This window comes from Pieris napi, chromosome 13 (assembly GCF_905475465.1).
Source record: "Pieris napi chromosome 13, ilPieNapi1.2, whole genome shotgun sequence".
In the NCBI taxonomy this organism is placed as follows: Eukaryota; Metazoa; Arthropoda; class Insecta; order Lepidoptera; family Pieridae; genus Pieris; species Pieris napi.
This window is the reverse complement of record NC_062246.1, coordinates 1,124,703-1,142,885: the sequence shown is the minus strand read 5'-3', so window position 1 is coordinate 1,142,885 and position 18,183 is coordinate 1,124,703. Positions and strand designations below refer to the sequence as shown.

The window sequence follows — 18,183 nt, the reverse complement described above, 5'->3', positions numbered from 1 at the left end:
GCGTAGAACGAAAGAGAAGAACTGGCAATAAACTCTCCGCCACTCTTTTTAATCTCCATGTTTTTTTTACACAACGTTTGTAAGGTGCTGCAACCATTACACCACAGGGGGCTCATCTGGTGATGTGTAATGGCCATTGCCAGCGGGCTCGCGTATGCGTTGCCTTTTAATTGGTACGTTTATTTCTTGAGGGCACGAAGTCAAAGTGGTCGGAAATACATCGATGGGCAGCTAGTTCTACATATTGGTGGTGGTTAAAAAACCCTCAGTAGTGGATCGTCGGACGTCGAGGTGATACTGGTGAAATTTCGTATTCTATCTGTTGTTGAAACTCACTTGCAAGTATCATCCGAATAGTACAATGTGACGACAGTTATCATTATGTTAATTACATGTCTTTAAAAAAGTAAAATAATTTGTGTACACATTTCGAGTACATTTGGGAATTAGTAGCACAAAAAATAGCGGTTGGTGCCTTTAAAGGTACTTCAACGCCCACGCCAAACGTTAGGGAGAGCACATTTTCGCTTGTCTTCTGTCATTTGTATGGACTACATAAGTATCGTTAATGGGGGTACGAGGAACTTACTTCATTGGGCATTAGGTCATTTTTCTGTAAGAAATCGAGTATTTAATTACCATAAAACAAAAACAACTTTAAACTATGATTTTACGAGGAATATTTCTATCTTGAAACAATAGAAAAGTCTGCAAGAAGTCTTTGCATTTCGTCGAAACATACCTACTTCCAAAATTTGTTAAGTAAAAATACATACATAGTTAAAATTAAAATTGGCCTACATATATATACTTAAAGTCTTGCGGGGGGTGGTGAGAAACCCAAGGGTTCTTCAAGAACTCGATTTCTTTGTAGCTAGGCGATATTAATTATTTCGACTAGGTGATGTTAATTATTTCGACTATGTGTTTGCGTGTTGTTCCCACTAGAATGTAAGTGCGTGCGCCTATTTCACCATGCCTCCTGCTGATAGGGGACAAGTCTTTGTTTTTAATTTATGTTATTATTATTAATTACTTAAGATGTCATGTGGAACATGGTGTAATGGTTGCAGCTCCATACAAACGTTGTGTGAAAAAAAAAAAAAACATGGCGATTAAAAAGAGTGGCGGAGAGTTTATTGCCAGTTCTTCTCTTCCGTTCTACGCCCTTGATTTGAGAACTGGCAGTAAATGTAAAATTAGAAGCACTAATATGTATTTCTTTAATGACGCATCACAAGTGTACATTGTGTTACCTACGTGAATAAATGATTTTTGAATTTTGAATATATGCGATGGCGAAGGCCAGAACTATTCTGTCGCACTGACCCTCGTTAACAAAGACTTTGCGCCTACTGAAAGCTGTCTCTAACACTATCGACATATTTATATGTTCGCAGAGTGAGTTCACAGTATCGAAATTGTATATAATATATTTTTATCGACGTTATCGTATTGGCTCAGTTACTGTAAGGATAATGTATTTTATGAATAAATTAATAAAACTTCTGATCAAAAAACATATGAAAGTGCTAAACTCGTTCTGATAAGGTTTTATCATGTATGTTGAACATCGGCGTTGCTTTTTTTTATTTTTTTAAACTCTGTATAAATATGAAGTTCGCAGCCAAAAGTATCATTCCGCAGTATCGAGAAACATGTATTCTTTTCTTCCTTTGTGTGTATTTGCTTTGCTTTGTCAAGTGCAAGGTAAGTCTTTATATTATTATTGCTCACAAGTAACTTACATTCATCAGAAAATGTTTTAAAGTGACCTCTATCGGTGAAAATAGAATTACGGGCATTACTATAGTTTCCGGCACGTTTCCTCATCAAGACAAATTTAGCCAAGTTATGTGTCTAGATTATTTAAGAATAATTTTTCGTATAACGCGATTACCTTCCTCCATATAACGCGGTATTTCCCCCTATAACGCGGAAATATCGGAAGTTATATTTTTGTAGTTTTGTCAAGTCCATAATTAGTTTTTCATACTTTGCACCTGTTTCAATTGTGTTGTTATACAATTAATCTATAATTTTACTGTTCGTGTTACCAGTATTTGAATTGTAAAAATATTGTTTTATGATAATAAACAACGCGATTTCCTATAACGCGGTCCTTACGGGATTACTGTATTACCACAAATATAAATTTTGGCATTGGATTTAAATCTTAGACTAGCCTCTTTATTATTTACATGAATTAGTTTAAAACCTCCACACACATATTTTGAATGACGATATCTTTCAGGTACATGGGCAAGAGATGCAAAAGAAGGCGAGTTTCCATACCAGGCGGCTGTTTTACTGAGACTGCGCAATAAGGAACTTCTGTACATATGCTCCGGCGCAATACTTAACCAAAGATATATATTGACACTCGCCCTCTGTGCTGTACAGTGAGTCCTATATATATATATATATATATATAATATATAATTAAACAACAACACCAGCTTAGATCTTTGGCAATTAGGCAAAATCCATATTTTGTTTTTGTTATTGCACTCAAACATCCACATATCACAAATAGAACGATCAGATTTCTATGAAAAAAAAAACGTGTATGTACTTATATACACGCGTTAGAAGTTATACTTCTTTGGCGTAACAAGATAAAAATCTTTTCAAAAATTGTATCTTTCGCCTTATTCTACGTTTGTAGCAAAAAACTAAGGTAACAATAGAAAAAAATTACTTTCATCAGTTTTCCCTAACGCACAAAAAGAAGTATAACTTCAAAAAAACTAAAATGATCATAGCTAAAGGCTGATTTACACAGTGTCAGTAGACAAGTCAGTCGCAGCGCCAATGTCGCACACAGCGGTTTTCACAGCGGCGGTCCGCTGACCGCTGTGTGAGTTCGAAAAGTGAGTTACAGCATCGCAAGGCAGTAGCCCGCAATATCGCACCACACGGCTCCCTGGGACTATTTGTATTGAAGAGGTCGAATGGGTCACTAAGCAGCTGCAAATATACAATGCTAATACATAATTAACTTAGTAAAACGACTCGGCGAAAGGGCTCCATAGAGTTACTGAAAATTCACAGTTTTCTTGTAAATCCGACACAATCTGTTATCTCTATATATGTAAAATTCTCGTGTCATAATGTTCGTTCCCATACTCCTCCGAAATGGCTCGACCGATTCTTATGAAATTTATTACGCATATTCAGTAAGTCTTAGAATCGGCTACTATCTTTCTTACAAACCCTTAAGTGATAAGGGGTGTCCACCCCAACAAAAAAAAATTGATTTTTTTTTGTTTTTATTTTTTTATGAGACAACATACAACCCTTAATTTTCACCCCTCTACGATCAACCCCATTTTTTTTATTATAGCAGATATTTATTTTTATTGAACTAAAACAATGTTTCTTAGAAATAATATACATGGCAAAACAACGTTTGCCGGGTCAGCTAGTCTTTTATATATGTAACTATATTATTCAATTCAAGAATTACCTAAAACTAATTTTATTCACAGGTACAAGCCTTCTACAATTAACATATTAGTTGGGTCAAACGATCTTGCTCGCCGAAATAATACCTACTACACGGTAGATACAGTTCGTCAGTTCAGTCAACCCAAGTACAATGTAACTATATTCTCCCGTAACAATATTGCTGTAGTCAGGGTTAAGAACCAGATAATCTTCAATAAAAGAGTCCAGCCCATAGCGATATCGAATCAGGACGTGATGAACGGTCAGACTTACAGCTTAACAGCTTTTAGGAATCATATTGTAAGTACATATTTTACTAATGATCTTATAATCTTTAGTTTTCTTCTTAAAGTCAATTCAAGTCAAAAATCATTTATTCATTTAGGTAACAAAATGTACACTTATGAACGTCAAATATACATAAATCTAAAATTAGAATTACATTTACTGCCAGTTCTCAAATCCAGGGCGTAGAACGGGAGATAAGAACTGGCAATAAATTCTCCGCCACTCTTTTGAATCGCCAAGTATTTTATTATACACAACGTTTGTAAGGAGCTGCAACCATTACACCATGTTCCACATGACATCTTAAGTAATAAATTATAATAAAATAAATTAAAAACAAAGATTTATCTTCTATCAGCATGGTGAAATAGGCACTTATATTCTCGTGGGAACAACACATTCACAACACAACAGGTGATTCTATCAAGAAAAAATATATTTCTGATTACAAATATCCCAGAGCTTATTTCATCAGAGTGAACGATACAAATTTAAGATTTATTTTCAGGATCCAAACTACTCCACCCGCCTCCAGCTGTTTTTGGTAATGGCAATACAAAATAATAAACAATGCAATTCATTAGTTGGAATTGGACTGGACAGTGTCAGGGAACTGTTCTGTATGACCGCGAGCCCAAGGGATACTGGAAATGAAAACCTACCACCAGTAAGCAGATAAAGCATTGTTGGGTTTAAGCGAGTAGGCATTTAAATATTCCAGTTTCGAACTCATAGATGTTCCTTCAAAGTGCGCAAAGATCTGTTGCTTCTAGGGTGAAACGTCGGAAACCGGAATATCAAGTGCTTTTTAGCAGTCAAAACGTCGAGTTATGATTATGTTAATGATATAAAAGTAAAATAAAAAGAAACCAATGGCGATACAACTCTTTTAGGCCAGGGCCTCAGATCTCTGTATCTGTTTCATGATCATTTGTCAATCTAATAGTAAGTAATCAACCAGACACACGCCGACTTCATGGGTCTAAAGCCGGTTTTCTCACGATGTCTTCCTTCACCGTTCGAGAGAATGTTAAATGGCCACATAGACAGAAAGTCCATTGGTGCACAGCTGGGGATCGAACTTACGGCCTAAGGGATGAGAGTGGCACGCTGGAGCCACTAGACCAACACTGCAAATAAATACAATTCATAAGTGATATTCTAATTTAAGATTGATATGTATTTTAATACAATTTATATTCATATTGACTAGCACCTTGTATCTTCAACTGCAATGTCATACATTTATTAAATATAACAAATTTAGTCAATTTAATTACGTAAAAACGTAAAACATTGGCAGATCTTTAACCCATAACTCAAATTTTAGTTCAGCTACCAAGGAGGACCAATTGCCAGTAAGAACGAGTTGAGGGGTTTGAACATTGCTGCAAGAGGCAGGCGAGTGGACAAAGACATCGTAGCTGTAGGATTACGACTAGCACCTTACAGGAACATGATTAATTCTGCCATCAAAAATTAATGTTTGATTATCTTCGAATCTTTATGTATTGTTAAATATCCTGTACCACGTAACACTAGGATATTTATTAAAAATATAGCACAGTTACATTTTCAAAAAGGTTATGTTAGCAAAATACGTTCTTATTGTATGTATAAGGTTTAATAAAATAATTTTCATCATTACTTTTCTTTTATTGAAAATTCATATTTTATTAAAATCTATAGTAATATAATTTACTTAACTTCATAAGCTCGAATTAGCTTTTGAAAAAGCTATGCAGTCACCAATAGTAACAGGTCAATCAAGCAGTTTTGAATTAAAATGCTGAAGATTTTCATGTTTTATATACAAAAATATGTATATTTTGACCTACACATGTACTTTATTCAATAAGTCCAATACAACGATGGTAGAAATGTCCGACACAACCGTAAAGTAATAAATAGTCTATAATAAAAATATTTCCCTATATAATAAATAAGTGGCATGTTTAAAAGTACTCTTTTATTTCCTTCCTTCAAATAACAATCAAATATACAGTATATACAATTTTCTTAACCTACATAGTAATAATAAAAATAAATAGAAAGAAAATTACAACAAATTTAAAAAGTGTGGTCTCTGTGGCAGTGTACCTTTAATAGTCCGGGCGCTAGAGGTAAGTGAGTATGCAAAATGTGAGTGACGAATTTCGCCAACGGATTTGAGTTAAGAGCGCCCTTCCCCGTCCTACGAACGTCAACGCGAGTATGGCCAAAAAGCTTGTTGTTTCATCCAGCGCAATGTCAGTAAGGGAGAACGCGATAAAATTGAAAGAAAAATAGTGTGCGGAAATTTCATAAAACTTGTTCCAAGAAATACGTGTTTTTTCGTAAGCCTTACAAGATTATTAAAAAAAAATTTCATTTAGAAACTCCACTACATTTTCAAGGTTTCTATGCAAATATTTCTTACCGGTTACAATTAATGAGTACATTATAAACGCCCAAACACACACAATTAGCAATGTGAAAAATGTCTGGCAATAAAAAAAGTATGTCAGGTAGACTTATTTAAAAACGAAAAATTAAAAATTACGCTTCTTAAAATGCAATGCTTCATCATACTGCAATACTTTTTCATTTTAATTCTGGACTTAACAATCGAATTAATGTTTGGCAAATTCATTTTTAGTTTTTCTTATATTTAAATAACATAATATTAATATTACAGACATTCTAAAATACTTTGAAATTTTTATAAAAAAAAAACTTAAAATCGCGTCTGGCACATGGTTAGCAATGTGAAAAATGTCTGGCAATAAAAAAAGTATATCAGGTAGACTTATTTAAAAACGAAAAATTAAAAATTACGCTTCTTAAAATGCTTTATAATCCAGGATTATTACCTGGACAGATAGGATGCGCACTAATGAACGCAACCGCTACCGCCAGCCAGATTGCCCAGACTCTAACCGAAAGTGTAAGAAGGAAGACATATCACAAAATCAGCTGACCTGAAATACTTTCTCGAAAACGTTGCTACCTCCCGTACTAATAGGACGCTATGCCCAAAGAACCCTATATAACTCTCAGTTTAATGGCAATGATTTTTGGTAGAGTAAATACAATTTGAAGAAAAATAATAAACCTCTCAAATACAAGAGTCTTTCCTCAAACTTCGATCTTGTTCCCTTTGGAGTAGAGACTCTTGAGATGTGGGGCTCAAGTGCACAGGCGCTTATTAAAGATTTAAGTTGGCGCCTGGTAGATAGTACCGGTGACCCCAGAGCTAGTGCTTTCCTCGCTCAACGAATAAGTATTGCAATACAGCGAGGAAATGCTGACAAACTTTTTAAATTTGTTTTAACCTTCTTTTTATTAATTTTTAGTATATTATTACTATTAGGTTAAGAAAATTGTAAATACGGTATATTTGTTTGATAGAAAAATTTTATATTCCAAAAATATAACATACAGGAAAGTATATTTTCAAATTAAATCCTACATCGAAAATTTTGAAAATTGTTATAAAAAAAAAAATCTAATGATCTCTGATTGAAGGTCAAAGGTTATTCAATTAACTTTGTCCAAGTTAAAACCAATAGGCATTTTAATAATTAATATATTAATATAGCTTTTGGCTTATGTAAGTAATTTAAATATAAATTTTTATTTACCATAGTTCAACGTTTGTTTGTTATATTTCAGAATCAAAAAGTAGTATGTTTTATTTAGTTTTAAAATGTTTATTATAAGGTGGTGGTGCATGCAGACTACATATTAAGACTGCGTACATCAAAAGTAATGGAGTTTACACTAGGAAACTCTAGAAACATCGCAATACAGTGAGGAAATGCTTCTGGCATAAAGGTTGCTGCTACCCGCTTTAATGTATTGAATATTATTCAGTCTGTTACGTTCTGTTAATAAGAGTAATTATTTGGCCTAAAGGTATAGATACCAGGCCATAAACTCCAAAAAAAAAGAGTAATTAATTAATAATCCTTGATTTTAGTGCACTTTTCAAAGACAAATAGAATAAATATGCAATGACAATAATTGACAGTAATCATCTCAATCAATATAATGATTGAGTATCTAACTAAATACATAATTATATTTTTTATACAAAATTCAAGTTATATTTTAAAGGTGTGATAAAAAGCAATAAAACTGGTATTAAGAACATGGAAATTGATAAACTTTAATTATTCATTATCATGTAGATTACATAATACATTACTCATTATTGAAAAAATTTAATTTATTTCATTTTATTACATTTTAATCTATAAATAAATATAAATTATTATATATACACCTTCGAATTTCTGAAACCTAATGAATACTCCCTTCATCTAAATCATCCTACCAACTCGAAACAACTGCTTTATTAGCAGGATGGTACAGATACCGGCAAACTTCTTGAGCATTAAACAAGGGAGTGGGGGAAAGTTTGCGCATCGTACACATACGCGGGACACAAACGTCAACTGCGTCAAAATCGCTTCTGCGCAGGCAAGGAAATTTGTTCAAGATGTTTGCTGGTATCTGTACAGCCGAGTTAACCATGAAAGCTTTGTATTCTAATAAAAATATTGGAAAAATGTGTTGTCATATATTGTATGTCGCAAAGAAATACATTTTGACCAATTAAATGGTATATAAAATTACGTACGGGGGGGGGGCGGTACGGGGGCGGTCTTCTATAAGCATTGGTGGGGGGTGGCAGGTCGCGAGGAGGCATAGTCTCTACTCACTGCGCGTGGCCGAGCTTGGGGTGCATGTCCAGGGTGTCAATCCGGTGGTGAGAAGTTAATCTTAATTTTTATGTTTCGCCCGCTTGGCTCTCTCTACTGCTCTGGAGATATGGTGCGTCGCCTGTGTACGTGGCGTAGGCCAGAGGCGACAGCACGTTGCCTTGCGGGAAGTCCAACGCGATGGGTCGCGGTCTCGACTCAACCTCTCCCGTCGCGATGAAGAATGTGCGAACACTGAGAAAGGCGCGACGCGACGTAAGGAGCTTCGAGGAGCTGCAGCACGAGGCCGTCGTGCCAGACACGACACGGTCAAAAGCCTTCGCCATGTCTAGCATTACGGCGGCTGAACCCCATTTAACAATTTACTCCACCGAAACACATCGCGTACAACGACGAGATATTTTCCCATTCAACGACTGATAGGACAGCGATTAGTCGGGAAATTATTGTGTTATTATGTGTTATTATGCACGTACATATGACCTATGCCCGATCACATTATTTAGATATAATAACGCCGTTACAGTTCCGAATTGAGGGCGTAAAACAGTCGAAAAGAAATGGCAAGAAACTTTCAGCTACCCCCTTAAAAAAAAAATTATTTAAGCAAGCTCCACATTATGAGGGATGAATTCAATGGACCAAAAGAAACAAAAATCGAATAGTTTATTTATTCTGCAGGTATTTCTTGAGGAGTTGCAGATCATCACCGGAACATACTTGTGTCTGAAGTCGAAAATCGAATAAATCTAGTCCAATTTAACCCCAAGAGGACACTATCTTTAAAATTCATGTTCTTTTTCATTACTTTCTTGAACAAATAAAACAAACTGGTAGATTACCTTAAACCCCGTGAACGCTGGGATCCGATCGTGTTTCTTTTGCATATCATGTGTTGCAACTTAGCAACATCCTTTGCTGTGCACTGGGGATACTCTGTACACTGACCGTGAAGGTATTTCTCAGAACCAACTTTTATCTAAAGTGGAAACTTTGCTACATGGAGTCTCGGAGTAGGGTCGTCTAAATCTAGTCCAATTTTACCCTTCGAAGACACAATTTGCCCCATTTTCCGCTAAAAAAACACCCTTTATTGCTATTCCTATACCTCTCTTCCGAGGCACTCTCCTTAAAGCCACAACCAGCATCGGAATAAGTTGACATATAGAAAGACGTTCAATGTCACTGTCATTTGGAGGGAAACGCTAAATTAGCTTTCGAGAAGCTTGGAGTGCTCAGCAAGGCGAGACGGTACTTCACACCGGGCCAGAGCTTGCATCTCAATAATGCGAAAATTCGGTCCCACATCGAGTACCGTTCTCACCTCTAGGCGGGAGCTCCCCAGTACCAGCTCCTTCCTTTAATCATCGACGAACAGTCACTATCCAAGCGGCTCGATCCCTTGGCGTTGCGTAGGGTAAGAGGAGTTGTTCCGATAAATACCTGTATCCCCTCGATATCCATCGTTCTACAACAGAGCGTTATTTAAGGCAGTTTCTTCCGCGCACCACCACAGTATTTCTACGAGCACCGACCGTTATGTTATCCCTTAACATTAGGTGAGTTTTTCCCTTCCCATCAGTCCTATTTCCCCCTGTACTATAAAAAAATGTAGAATTTGCTCCAATAAAAATAAACACCTTTTTGTCTCAGTTTAATAAAAATGTTTATTCAAACAGGTTTTCGTTAACAAGTCCTGATATTGTCAGATATAATCAGCGGCACACTTTTTTTTATGTTCTGTATAAATACAGATACAAAATTTCAAGAACTCAGTATGAGGCTTTAAGGATAGAGAAACATGTATTCTTTTTTGTCAATATGTATATTCGCATTGCTGTTTCAAGTGCAGGGTGAGTATTTAAATTTAATTATCATTGAAGCTGTTACAATTTAATTGAAAATAATTTGGTACGACGATTTGAGTAGTATAATTTTTAATACCAGGCTCTTCAATAATACTGGTTAACTCTTTGCCTCCACTTCACTGATGTTCAATTTCGGCTTTACCACCTTTATTGTATGTATTTCTAGGCTCATGGGCGAGAGACGCCCGGCCCGGTGAGTTCCCATATCAAGCTGACGTTGTTCAAACTCTACGTAACGGCGAGTATCTGTATCTCTGCGCAGGCGCAATTTTAAACCAACGATATATCATCACAATCGCTTTTCTCGTTGAACTGTAAGTTTATCATTATAGGATTCAGCGTTCAAACAATTAAGCAAGATTAAAGACAGACCCAATTAAAAAAAAAACCCCATAAAGAAATCTCAAGAAGTCAAGAACTGGAGGGTATAACGCCATTGGTTTATGAAATAATTAATTATGTTTCTGTTTAAAACAGCTTTGAGTTTTCCAATGCAAGTAATGATAATAATAATTATGAAGCCCGTTTAATGTCCAATCACGACAAAAAAATTATAATGTACAGCATAGATTTTTTACATTGTTTTCATCTTGTTATCGTATATCCTAGCTACCTTCAGTAACGTCGATCGCAACCCCTTCACGTGTCAGGCCTCCTCCTGGGTTTTTTTTGCAAGTTTTAATGATGCAGGTTTAAATAACCATATGTAAAATAACCTAATAGATATGTAACCATATGTTTTCTTATTTGAATTATTTTGAAATTATTTTGAATTTGAATTTACAAACAGAAAACTTTGTCAATTACGAGGGCAATATGGAAATTCTTTAAATATCTATGTGAATTAGACAAACAAAGAGTAAAAAGACCAAAGCTTAGAATTTATCAAAGTTGTAATTTATGGCCCGGCAAAACGTTGTTTTGCAATATAAAGATGGTGGTTACAAAATTGGAATAGAGGAAATCAAAATGGCAAAACATAATTTTTTTTAAATATACAAAAGAATTTGATCTAAAAAGAACATGTTTTAGACTGTGCCTCCCTCATCCTTTAGGGATATAACAATAGTTTATAATCAGCCCTGCGATTCTGTAACTCACTTTTCGAACTCACACAGCGGTTTTCGCATCGGTGATCGCTCTCAAATCAGTCGTGAAGCAGTGATTTTATGATTTGGCATTCTAAAAAGGTGGGAGCTTGTAGTTTATTGTTTATTAGAATGTCAAATCATAAAATGACAGCTTCATGACTGATTTCAGAGCGACCGCCGATGCGAAAACCGCTATGTGAGTTCGAAAAGTGAGTTACAGAATCGCAGGACAGACCTAAACTAATTAAAACCTCTTTTCAGATATCCCCAGTCTTCACTGAGAGTTTTAGCTGGTTCCAACGATCTGAATTCGCCGAGCAATGTTTATTACAAAGTCGACAAGATACGATCATATTATGAGAACTCATATAACTTCACCATAATCTCACGAAATAATATAGCATTGGTTAGAATTCAAACCAGGTTCACATTCAACGCGAAAATACAACCAATTACCATTTCAAACCAAGATATTGTCGACGGTGAAACTTTAACCACAAGTGCTCGGAGAAATCCTTATGTAAGTATAGAATTTTAAGGCTTGATTATTTGGTACATTTGGATTGCTTTCATATAAAATCAGTGGCGTTACAGCCTGTTTAGGTCTGGACCTCATTTCAGAATCTGTTCCATGATCATTTGTCAATCTAGACAAGTAGGTGATCAGCCTCCTGTGCCTGACACACACCTTTTTGGTGGGCCGTTTCCCTCACGATGTTTTCCTTCACCGTTCGAGCGAATGGTAAATGTGCACTAGAAGGAAAGTCCATTGATGCACAGCCAGGGATCAGGGCAGCAAAAGCATCTTGAATATTCGGCTAAGTTGGGCTTAGGGCTAACCAGATACTGAGGATGAACCAGATCAGAGGAGGGAATCATTAGCAGATTAATCACTTTATAGATTTATTTAGATTTTTCGCAAAATATCTTGAAAGTGATTAAGACCAGTTGGGCAGGGTTAGTCACTCATGACTATCATGGGATGCTCAGATATTTTTTGTATGTAATAGGAAGCAAATGGACAAGACCACCTAATGTTAAGTGATACTGCCGCCCATGCAAATTGCCAGAGGGCTCGCAAGTGCCTTGCCGGCCTTTAAGAATTCGTACGCTCTTTTCTTGAACAAACAAATCTTAAACAAACAAATCTTTATTGACTGACTCTTTTCTTGAAGGACCCTAAGTCTGATTTAAATATAAACAGTTCTAAATGTGTTCTATCAAGTCTCATCTATAAATTCCCATACGTGATTAGAAGACACGCTGTCGAAATTTTCCTCAACTAAACAAAACAACATAAAACGCTGGCAACTTACGTGAATTCTTGCATAGGCTATAAAATTAAATTCTAAACTTTTCTCAGGATCCAAACTATGTTAGTCGTCTGCAAGTTTTGCTTGGTAATGGAGTAAAAGACAACGATGACTGCGGTGCCCTAGCCAAAAGAGATGTGGATGATGTAAAAGAGTTGTTCTGTTTGAGGCAGAACAGGAAAGATATTGGAAATGATAACCTTCCACCTGTAAGTACATCAACATAAAAAAATCTGTGGCGCTACAACCTCTTCAGGTCTTGGCCTCAGATTTCTGATGATGATCATGATCATTTTTAAATCTAATAGGCAAGTAGGTGATCAGCCTCCAGTGACACACGCCGTCGACTTTTTGGGTCTAAGTCATGTTAGTTTCCTCACGATGTTTTCCTTCACCGTTCGAGCAAATGTTAAATGCGCACATAGAAAGAAAGTCCATTGGTGCACAGCCGGGGATCGATCCTACGACCTCAGGTATGAGAGTCTCACGCTGAAGCCACTAGGCCAACACTGCTCAATATGATATGATAAGTTTACAAATAAACATACGACCACGATTGTTTTTCTAGAGCTATTGACAAATATTTCAATTTAGGAAATAAATACAGCTTATTCAGGGATAACACACAAACACAACACATTAACATTTAAACAAGATATTATGGCTCCATCTATCTCTTTAGACGAGAATTTAAAGTAATATTCGAGAACCGACATTAAGTGAATGATAGCATAATACATAGTAGCTTATCAAACACTACAAATCCGCGCGGTTAAATCGGACCAACAAACAAAAATAACCTCCACGAAGGCGAGGTCCTCCATACAAGTATTAAGAAACAGTGTTCTGATATCATATCTAAATAACAAGACGTTTAAGCAGGACACAATTAATCTATTTAGAATTGCTATATTCTTGAGTTTGTTTGTGATCAGCCTTCTCCGCCAGTTTGGTCTGAATTCAAACACAGCACCTCATTTTAACATTACCTACTCGTATAAAATACAAAACATATCATTTATGAAAGACTTCCTTTTAATTCTTCATACTCAATGAAAACTTGCTTCAGAACGAAAACATTGTGACCAGAGTCTGCTTCTATAGAAATGTATTGAGCGGTGAAGGGGCAAAGACGGGAATAATACGGTGATAAATTCCACAAATATAATCAGTTTATTATTTAATATATGTTACTGTCGTTTGTTCACAGTTCAGTTACCAAGGAGGACCAATTGTTGGAGCTAAAAGACAACTAAAAGGCATCTTGCTTGTTTCCTTAAACAGCATTCCAGATGGTAAAGTTGTTGGTATCGGATTGCGCGCATTTCGTTATAGGCAGTTTATTTATGAGACCATCAATGAAGGCCAAGCAATCTGTAACGGTGACATTAAAAACTAAAAACACTAAAGGATTGCCCTGACAAATTGTCCAAAACGTATGTCAACACAAAGTCACACAATTCAATTTTACAACACAAAATCTGCAAATGTCACATATAATTACTATATTTTAAGCTTATGCACTTGATACACTGGAATAGTTGCGGAATTCTGCAGAAAAAAAACCGTTTTCGTATAAATGTTACGAGATACTACATAAATTTGATCGTTACGAGTGCGTATAAAAACAAGATAGAGTAAAATTTTAGCAATGTGCATACTAACGCGGAAATTATGCATGAATTTTGTACTTTAATTCTGGTATTGTCAAATTTTATAAATTGTACAAGTATTATTCAAGTTTCAAATAAAGATTATCACAATATTGGCATTTTTACTCTCTGGTACATGAAATATATAATAGTATAAGATCCCAATATACAACGACCTTCACCGAGATGCTTATTTAACGAAACGTATTTTATATTTAATTTAATATGTCAATAAATATAATCCATATGGGTTGCCTAGCAAATTTCAGTCCAAAAAAAATTTTTTTTTATAATTTGCATGTAGTAAATTTTTTTCAATCTATATTTTTAATCAGGGTAGTATTATATATGTATCACTATAACTTTCTTTTTTACTAAAGATGTATATATACTTTAGTGTCACATAAAAAATATACACATAAATAATTAATTGATTAAAAACAACCTAACGTTTGCATATTCTATGGGCTTCATACTTTCGATTGGTATAGAATTTATCTAATAATCATACCGGTGAAATGTTTAAAAAAATATTTTTTTTTAATATTAATTAAAATAATCTGGACTGAAATTTGCTAGGCAACCCATATGGATTATATTTATTGACATATTAAATTAAATATAAAATACGTTTCATTAAATAAGCATCTCGGTGAAGGTCGTTGTATATCGGGATCTTAGACCATAATTATCATCAATGGCTGTACAGCCCCTTGTGGGCCTTAGCCTCTGCAAGTATCTTTCCCTATCTCTGTTAGTACTTCTTGCATCCAATTTCGAACACCTATTGTTACGAGGTCCTTGACAACTCCATCCCACCTCACACATCCAAGCCTTGGTCTACCGGGTTGAAAGAGTGGCGGAGAGTTTATATATCTACGCCCTTGATTTGAGAACTGGCAGTAAATGTAAATAAAAAAAAATTAGAAGCATTTTATGTATAGTGCTTTTCATGAAAGAAGTCCCGCGGTGATTTTTGGAACTAAATTTGACAGGTCGGCAATGTTGTCATTCGTCGATGTTATCAAGTTCGTTTGTTGTGGTAGATTTTGGTGAATTTTTAACTAGCTTAGTGCATTTTAAAGATTGATTACAATGCCAAAAGTTGTAAAAAGTTCGGCTCGAGAAATGATATTAAAGGTGAAAGAGTTCTGTGAAGCGGTACATAAGAATCAAGGTGTTTTAATACAACTAAACAATGTTCGGAAGAGAGTTGCCGCCATAACAGGTACTTTTTAGAGTTGCCATTTAATCATTTTTTGCTGTATTGATGGGACTTTTATGATATAAATTCGTTTTTGTCACAAAATAGAACAAATACATAACGTGATGAAACTAGGTAACTGAAATTAAAACATATGTTACATATTATATAAGCATTATAAACTTAAAGTTATTATTATTTTTAATTGTTCATAATTTAATTGCAGGTGTGTCAGAGAAAACTGTAACAAGAATTACAAACGAAGGTATAATAGTGGCGTGTACTTCGAAAAAAATTGTAACCCAACAATTATTATGCAATAAAACTCTGAATAAAAAATTGTATTGCTTTTCTTTACCCTATTTTCTCATCTTTTCCCTGTAAGTAGTTAGAACACCGCTAATATAATTAAATAAAAATATACTTTTTACATAACAGAAATGCAAACTTTTTACATGCGGAAAATAATATTATTTGATAAATTACATCTACTAAATGTAAATAAAATAGGTAAATTTTTTACTCATAAATGGCAACATTACGTTATGCGATTGCAGCGCCGCGTCTGGGGGACTTCTTTCATGAAAAGGACTATATATTTCTTTTTTGACGTTCATAAGTGTACATTGTGTTACCTATATGAATAAATGATTTTGACTTTTTTGACCTCCCCTATTAGGATATGTTATATATATGACGGGCTGAATATAGGCCCTAGGTTGATCTTTTTTTATGTAAGTACGTCGTCTTTCTTCACACATCGTCGATATTTGAGGGTAAGGGTAAGATTCACTCTAAACTTAGCGTCTTTTTTTTTGGAATGGAATCTGGCTGTTGGCCTTAAGGGCCTTTACAGGTCAGCTCGGTTTTGGCGAGAGTAGCTCGGCCTGAATGGACGCAAGGGCGTCTCCAGTGAGACTCGAATCTCTACTTGGGCCGTCGCGGGGTGGTCAATCGCCTGAAGGGCAGAACGGAAGCTCACTGGAGTGAGCGAAGTACGCAGTAAAGGTCATTGCCTTCCCCGGGGAAGGCGGTTTTTTACCCTAATCTGTTTTTGGCTATTATTATTATTCGCCGCGCGGGCGGCTTTTAATTTATTCTTAAAATTGTACTCCATCCCAGGCCATCAATATATTAAGGACAAATTTGGCCTCACATAGAATATTGTCTTCACCTCTGAACGGTCACGTGGAAGGAACTGGGGAGCTCACCAGTTCAACAGTATTCAACGAAGAGTAGTTCGGTTTCTCGACATCCGCGACTCGCAACGCACTCGCGAGCGGCATTGAGAGTGTCCATGGGCACAGTTAACATCAGTTGAACTTTCTGCCCATTTGCCCATTGTTCTATATAAAAAGCAAAGTTTAAAACGATACCCTAGACCATTTATTATTATGCCATAGTCCAAACGAATACACTAATGTTATTCCACTGAATAAATGCCGGGAAATTGCTTTCAACTGATACAATTCGAAAACAACGTAACCGCCACAGGTCTATCTCGCTTCCACAAATCGAATTCGGTATATCTATCCCTTTTCAACGCGTAACTGTGGGCAAAGCGAGCCAGGCTCTTCTGCGAGTAAATTAAACTCGTTCGCATTTCATGATAGCTGATTATACAATTTCATGTGGTTGAAAGCTAGGGTTGTACAAAAATTTAAAATCCTTAAAAGTGTTGGATTTTTTTTTCCTATGTGGTAATGTGGTGATCAGGCAAAAATTACAAGGGGGCTTGGAGCAAATTCCTGTTGCTTCATTACCCTTCTGTGCCTAGACAGTCGTTTTTTGAGCGAGAATCGAACGCTATGTAGGCTCTCTCACTCAAGATCCACTATTAAACTTCTTACTCTTAAATACCTTTGCCTATCAGCTCGGTTCTTCGGCTACGGATAGCCATAAATATATTCTTCAACGTGAAAATTGACTACGCAATCTACATTATTTATTTACTTTAAAAAAAAATTTCGCCAGCCCTTAACACGTCAGATTTTCCGGGAGTTTCGTATTAAAACGCTTAGGGTGTGCGGCGTCGTCTATTATTTAGCTTGCTATTGGTCGTTTTGAAAAAGGAACACGCCACCATTGGACGAATGATTTGTTTGTTTTAGACAAGTTTTAGATTAGTTTAGGGTGGTACCTTCACTGTAGGGGCATAGACATATTGCTATAAATGTTATAGATCACCAAGAGTCTTAGAATAATTCTTCCAAATTGTTCTGTTCTCTATCCAGTAACAGATAATAAAAAGAAAAATTAATATTCTGTGTTATACGTGTATTAAATATTAATTGGACTTTATTTATCCATATTAAAATTCCAAAATAAATCCCATATGAACAAAATGTCACTTACGCCGTTTCAAAATGCGTTGAAATTTCATAATGTAATGCCGTACTGAGCCAAATTGCTTTCGGAATAACGATGTCATAACAACCTATCTTATTTATTACATTTTAACTTCCCAATTGGGCTTGTTTCTGTTTTATAAAGGGGATTTTACATAGAAACAAAATTTCTATTATTAATGATATTATGAATCGCAAAAAAAATTGCCAGGCGCAAAACTCGAAGACGGCTGAACAAATTCGAGTAAGTTTTTGTTAATTAT

General features: G+C 35.5%; 2 protein-coding genes across 2 annotated transcripts; both read left to right on the top strand.

Moving 5' to 3' along the window:
* Positions 1–1,587: 1,587 nt before the first annotated feature.
* Positions 1,588–5,385, top strand: LOC125055466 (chymotrypsin-1-like). Its single transcript, XM_047657929.1, has 5 exons — positions 1,588–1,710; positions 2,255–2,402; positions 3,492–3,750; positions 4,247–4,405; positions 5,069–5,385. Exons 1-5 carry the CDS (start codon positions 1,659–1,661, stop codon positions 5,219–5,221), a joined length of 771 nt encoding a protein of 256 aa, XP_047513885.1. The 5' UTR covers positions 1,588–1,658; the 3' UTR covers positions 5,222–5,385.
* A 4,781-nt stretch (positions 5,386–10,166) lies between these two features.
* LOC125055433 (chymotrypsin-2-like) lies at positions 10,167–14,479 on the top strand. The gene is made up of 5 exons (XM_047657896.1): positions 10,167–10,297; positions 10,479–10,626; positions 11,665–11,923; positions 12,767–12,925; positions 13,927–14,479. The coding sequence occupies exons 1-5, from the start codon at positions 10,246–10,248 to the stop codon at positions 14,113–14,115; spliced, it is 807 nt and encodes a 268-aa protein (XP_047513852.1). The 5' UTR covers positions 10,167–10,245; the 3' UTR covers positions 14,116–14,479.
* The last annotated feature ends 3,704 nt before the right edge of the window (positions 14,480–18,183 follow it).

What these genes read in the sequence shown, in the direction of transcription:
- LOC125055466 (XM_047657929.1), top strand. Translation starts at nt 1,659, where the DNA reads ATGTATTCTTTTCTTCCTTTGTGTGTATTTGCTTTGCTTTGTCAAGTG. An exon ending in CTCGCCCTCTGTGCTGTACA is followed by an intron (nt 2,403 to 3,491) that starts GTGAGTCCTATA and finishes TTTTATTCACAG; the next exon opens with GTACAAGCCTTCTACAATTA. An exon ending in GAAATGAAAACCTACCACCA is followed by an intron (nt 4,406 to 5,068) that starts GTAAGCAGATAA and finishes CTCAAATTTTAG; the next exon opens with TTCAGCTACCAAGGAGGACC.
- LOC125055433 (XM_047657896.1), top strand. Translation starts at nt 10,246, where the DNA reads ATGTATTCTTTTTTGTCAATATGTATATTCGCATTGCTGTTTCAAGTG. An exon ending in ATCGCTTTTCTCGTTGAACT is followed by an intron (nt 10,627 to 11,664) that starts GTAAGTTTATCA and finishes ACCTCTTTTCAG; the next exon opens with ATATCCCCAGTCTTCACTGA. An exon ending in GTGCTCGGAGAAATCCTTAT is followed by an intron (nt 11,924 to 12,766) that starts GTAAGTATAGAA and finishes AACTTTTCTCAG; the next exon opens with GATCCAAACTATGTTAGTCG.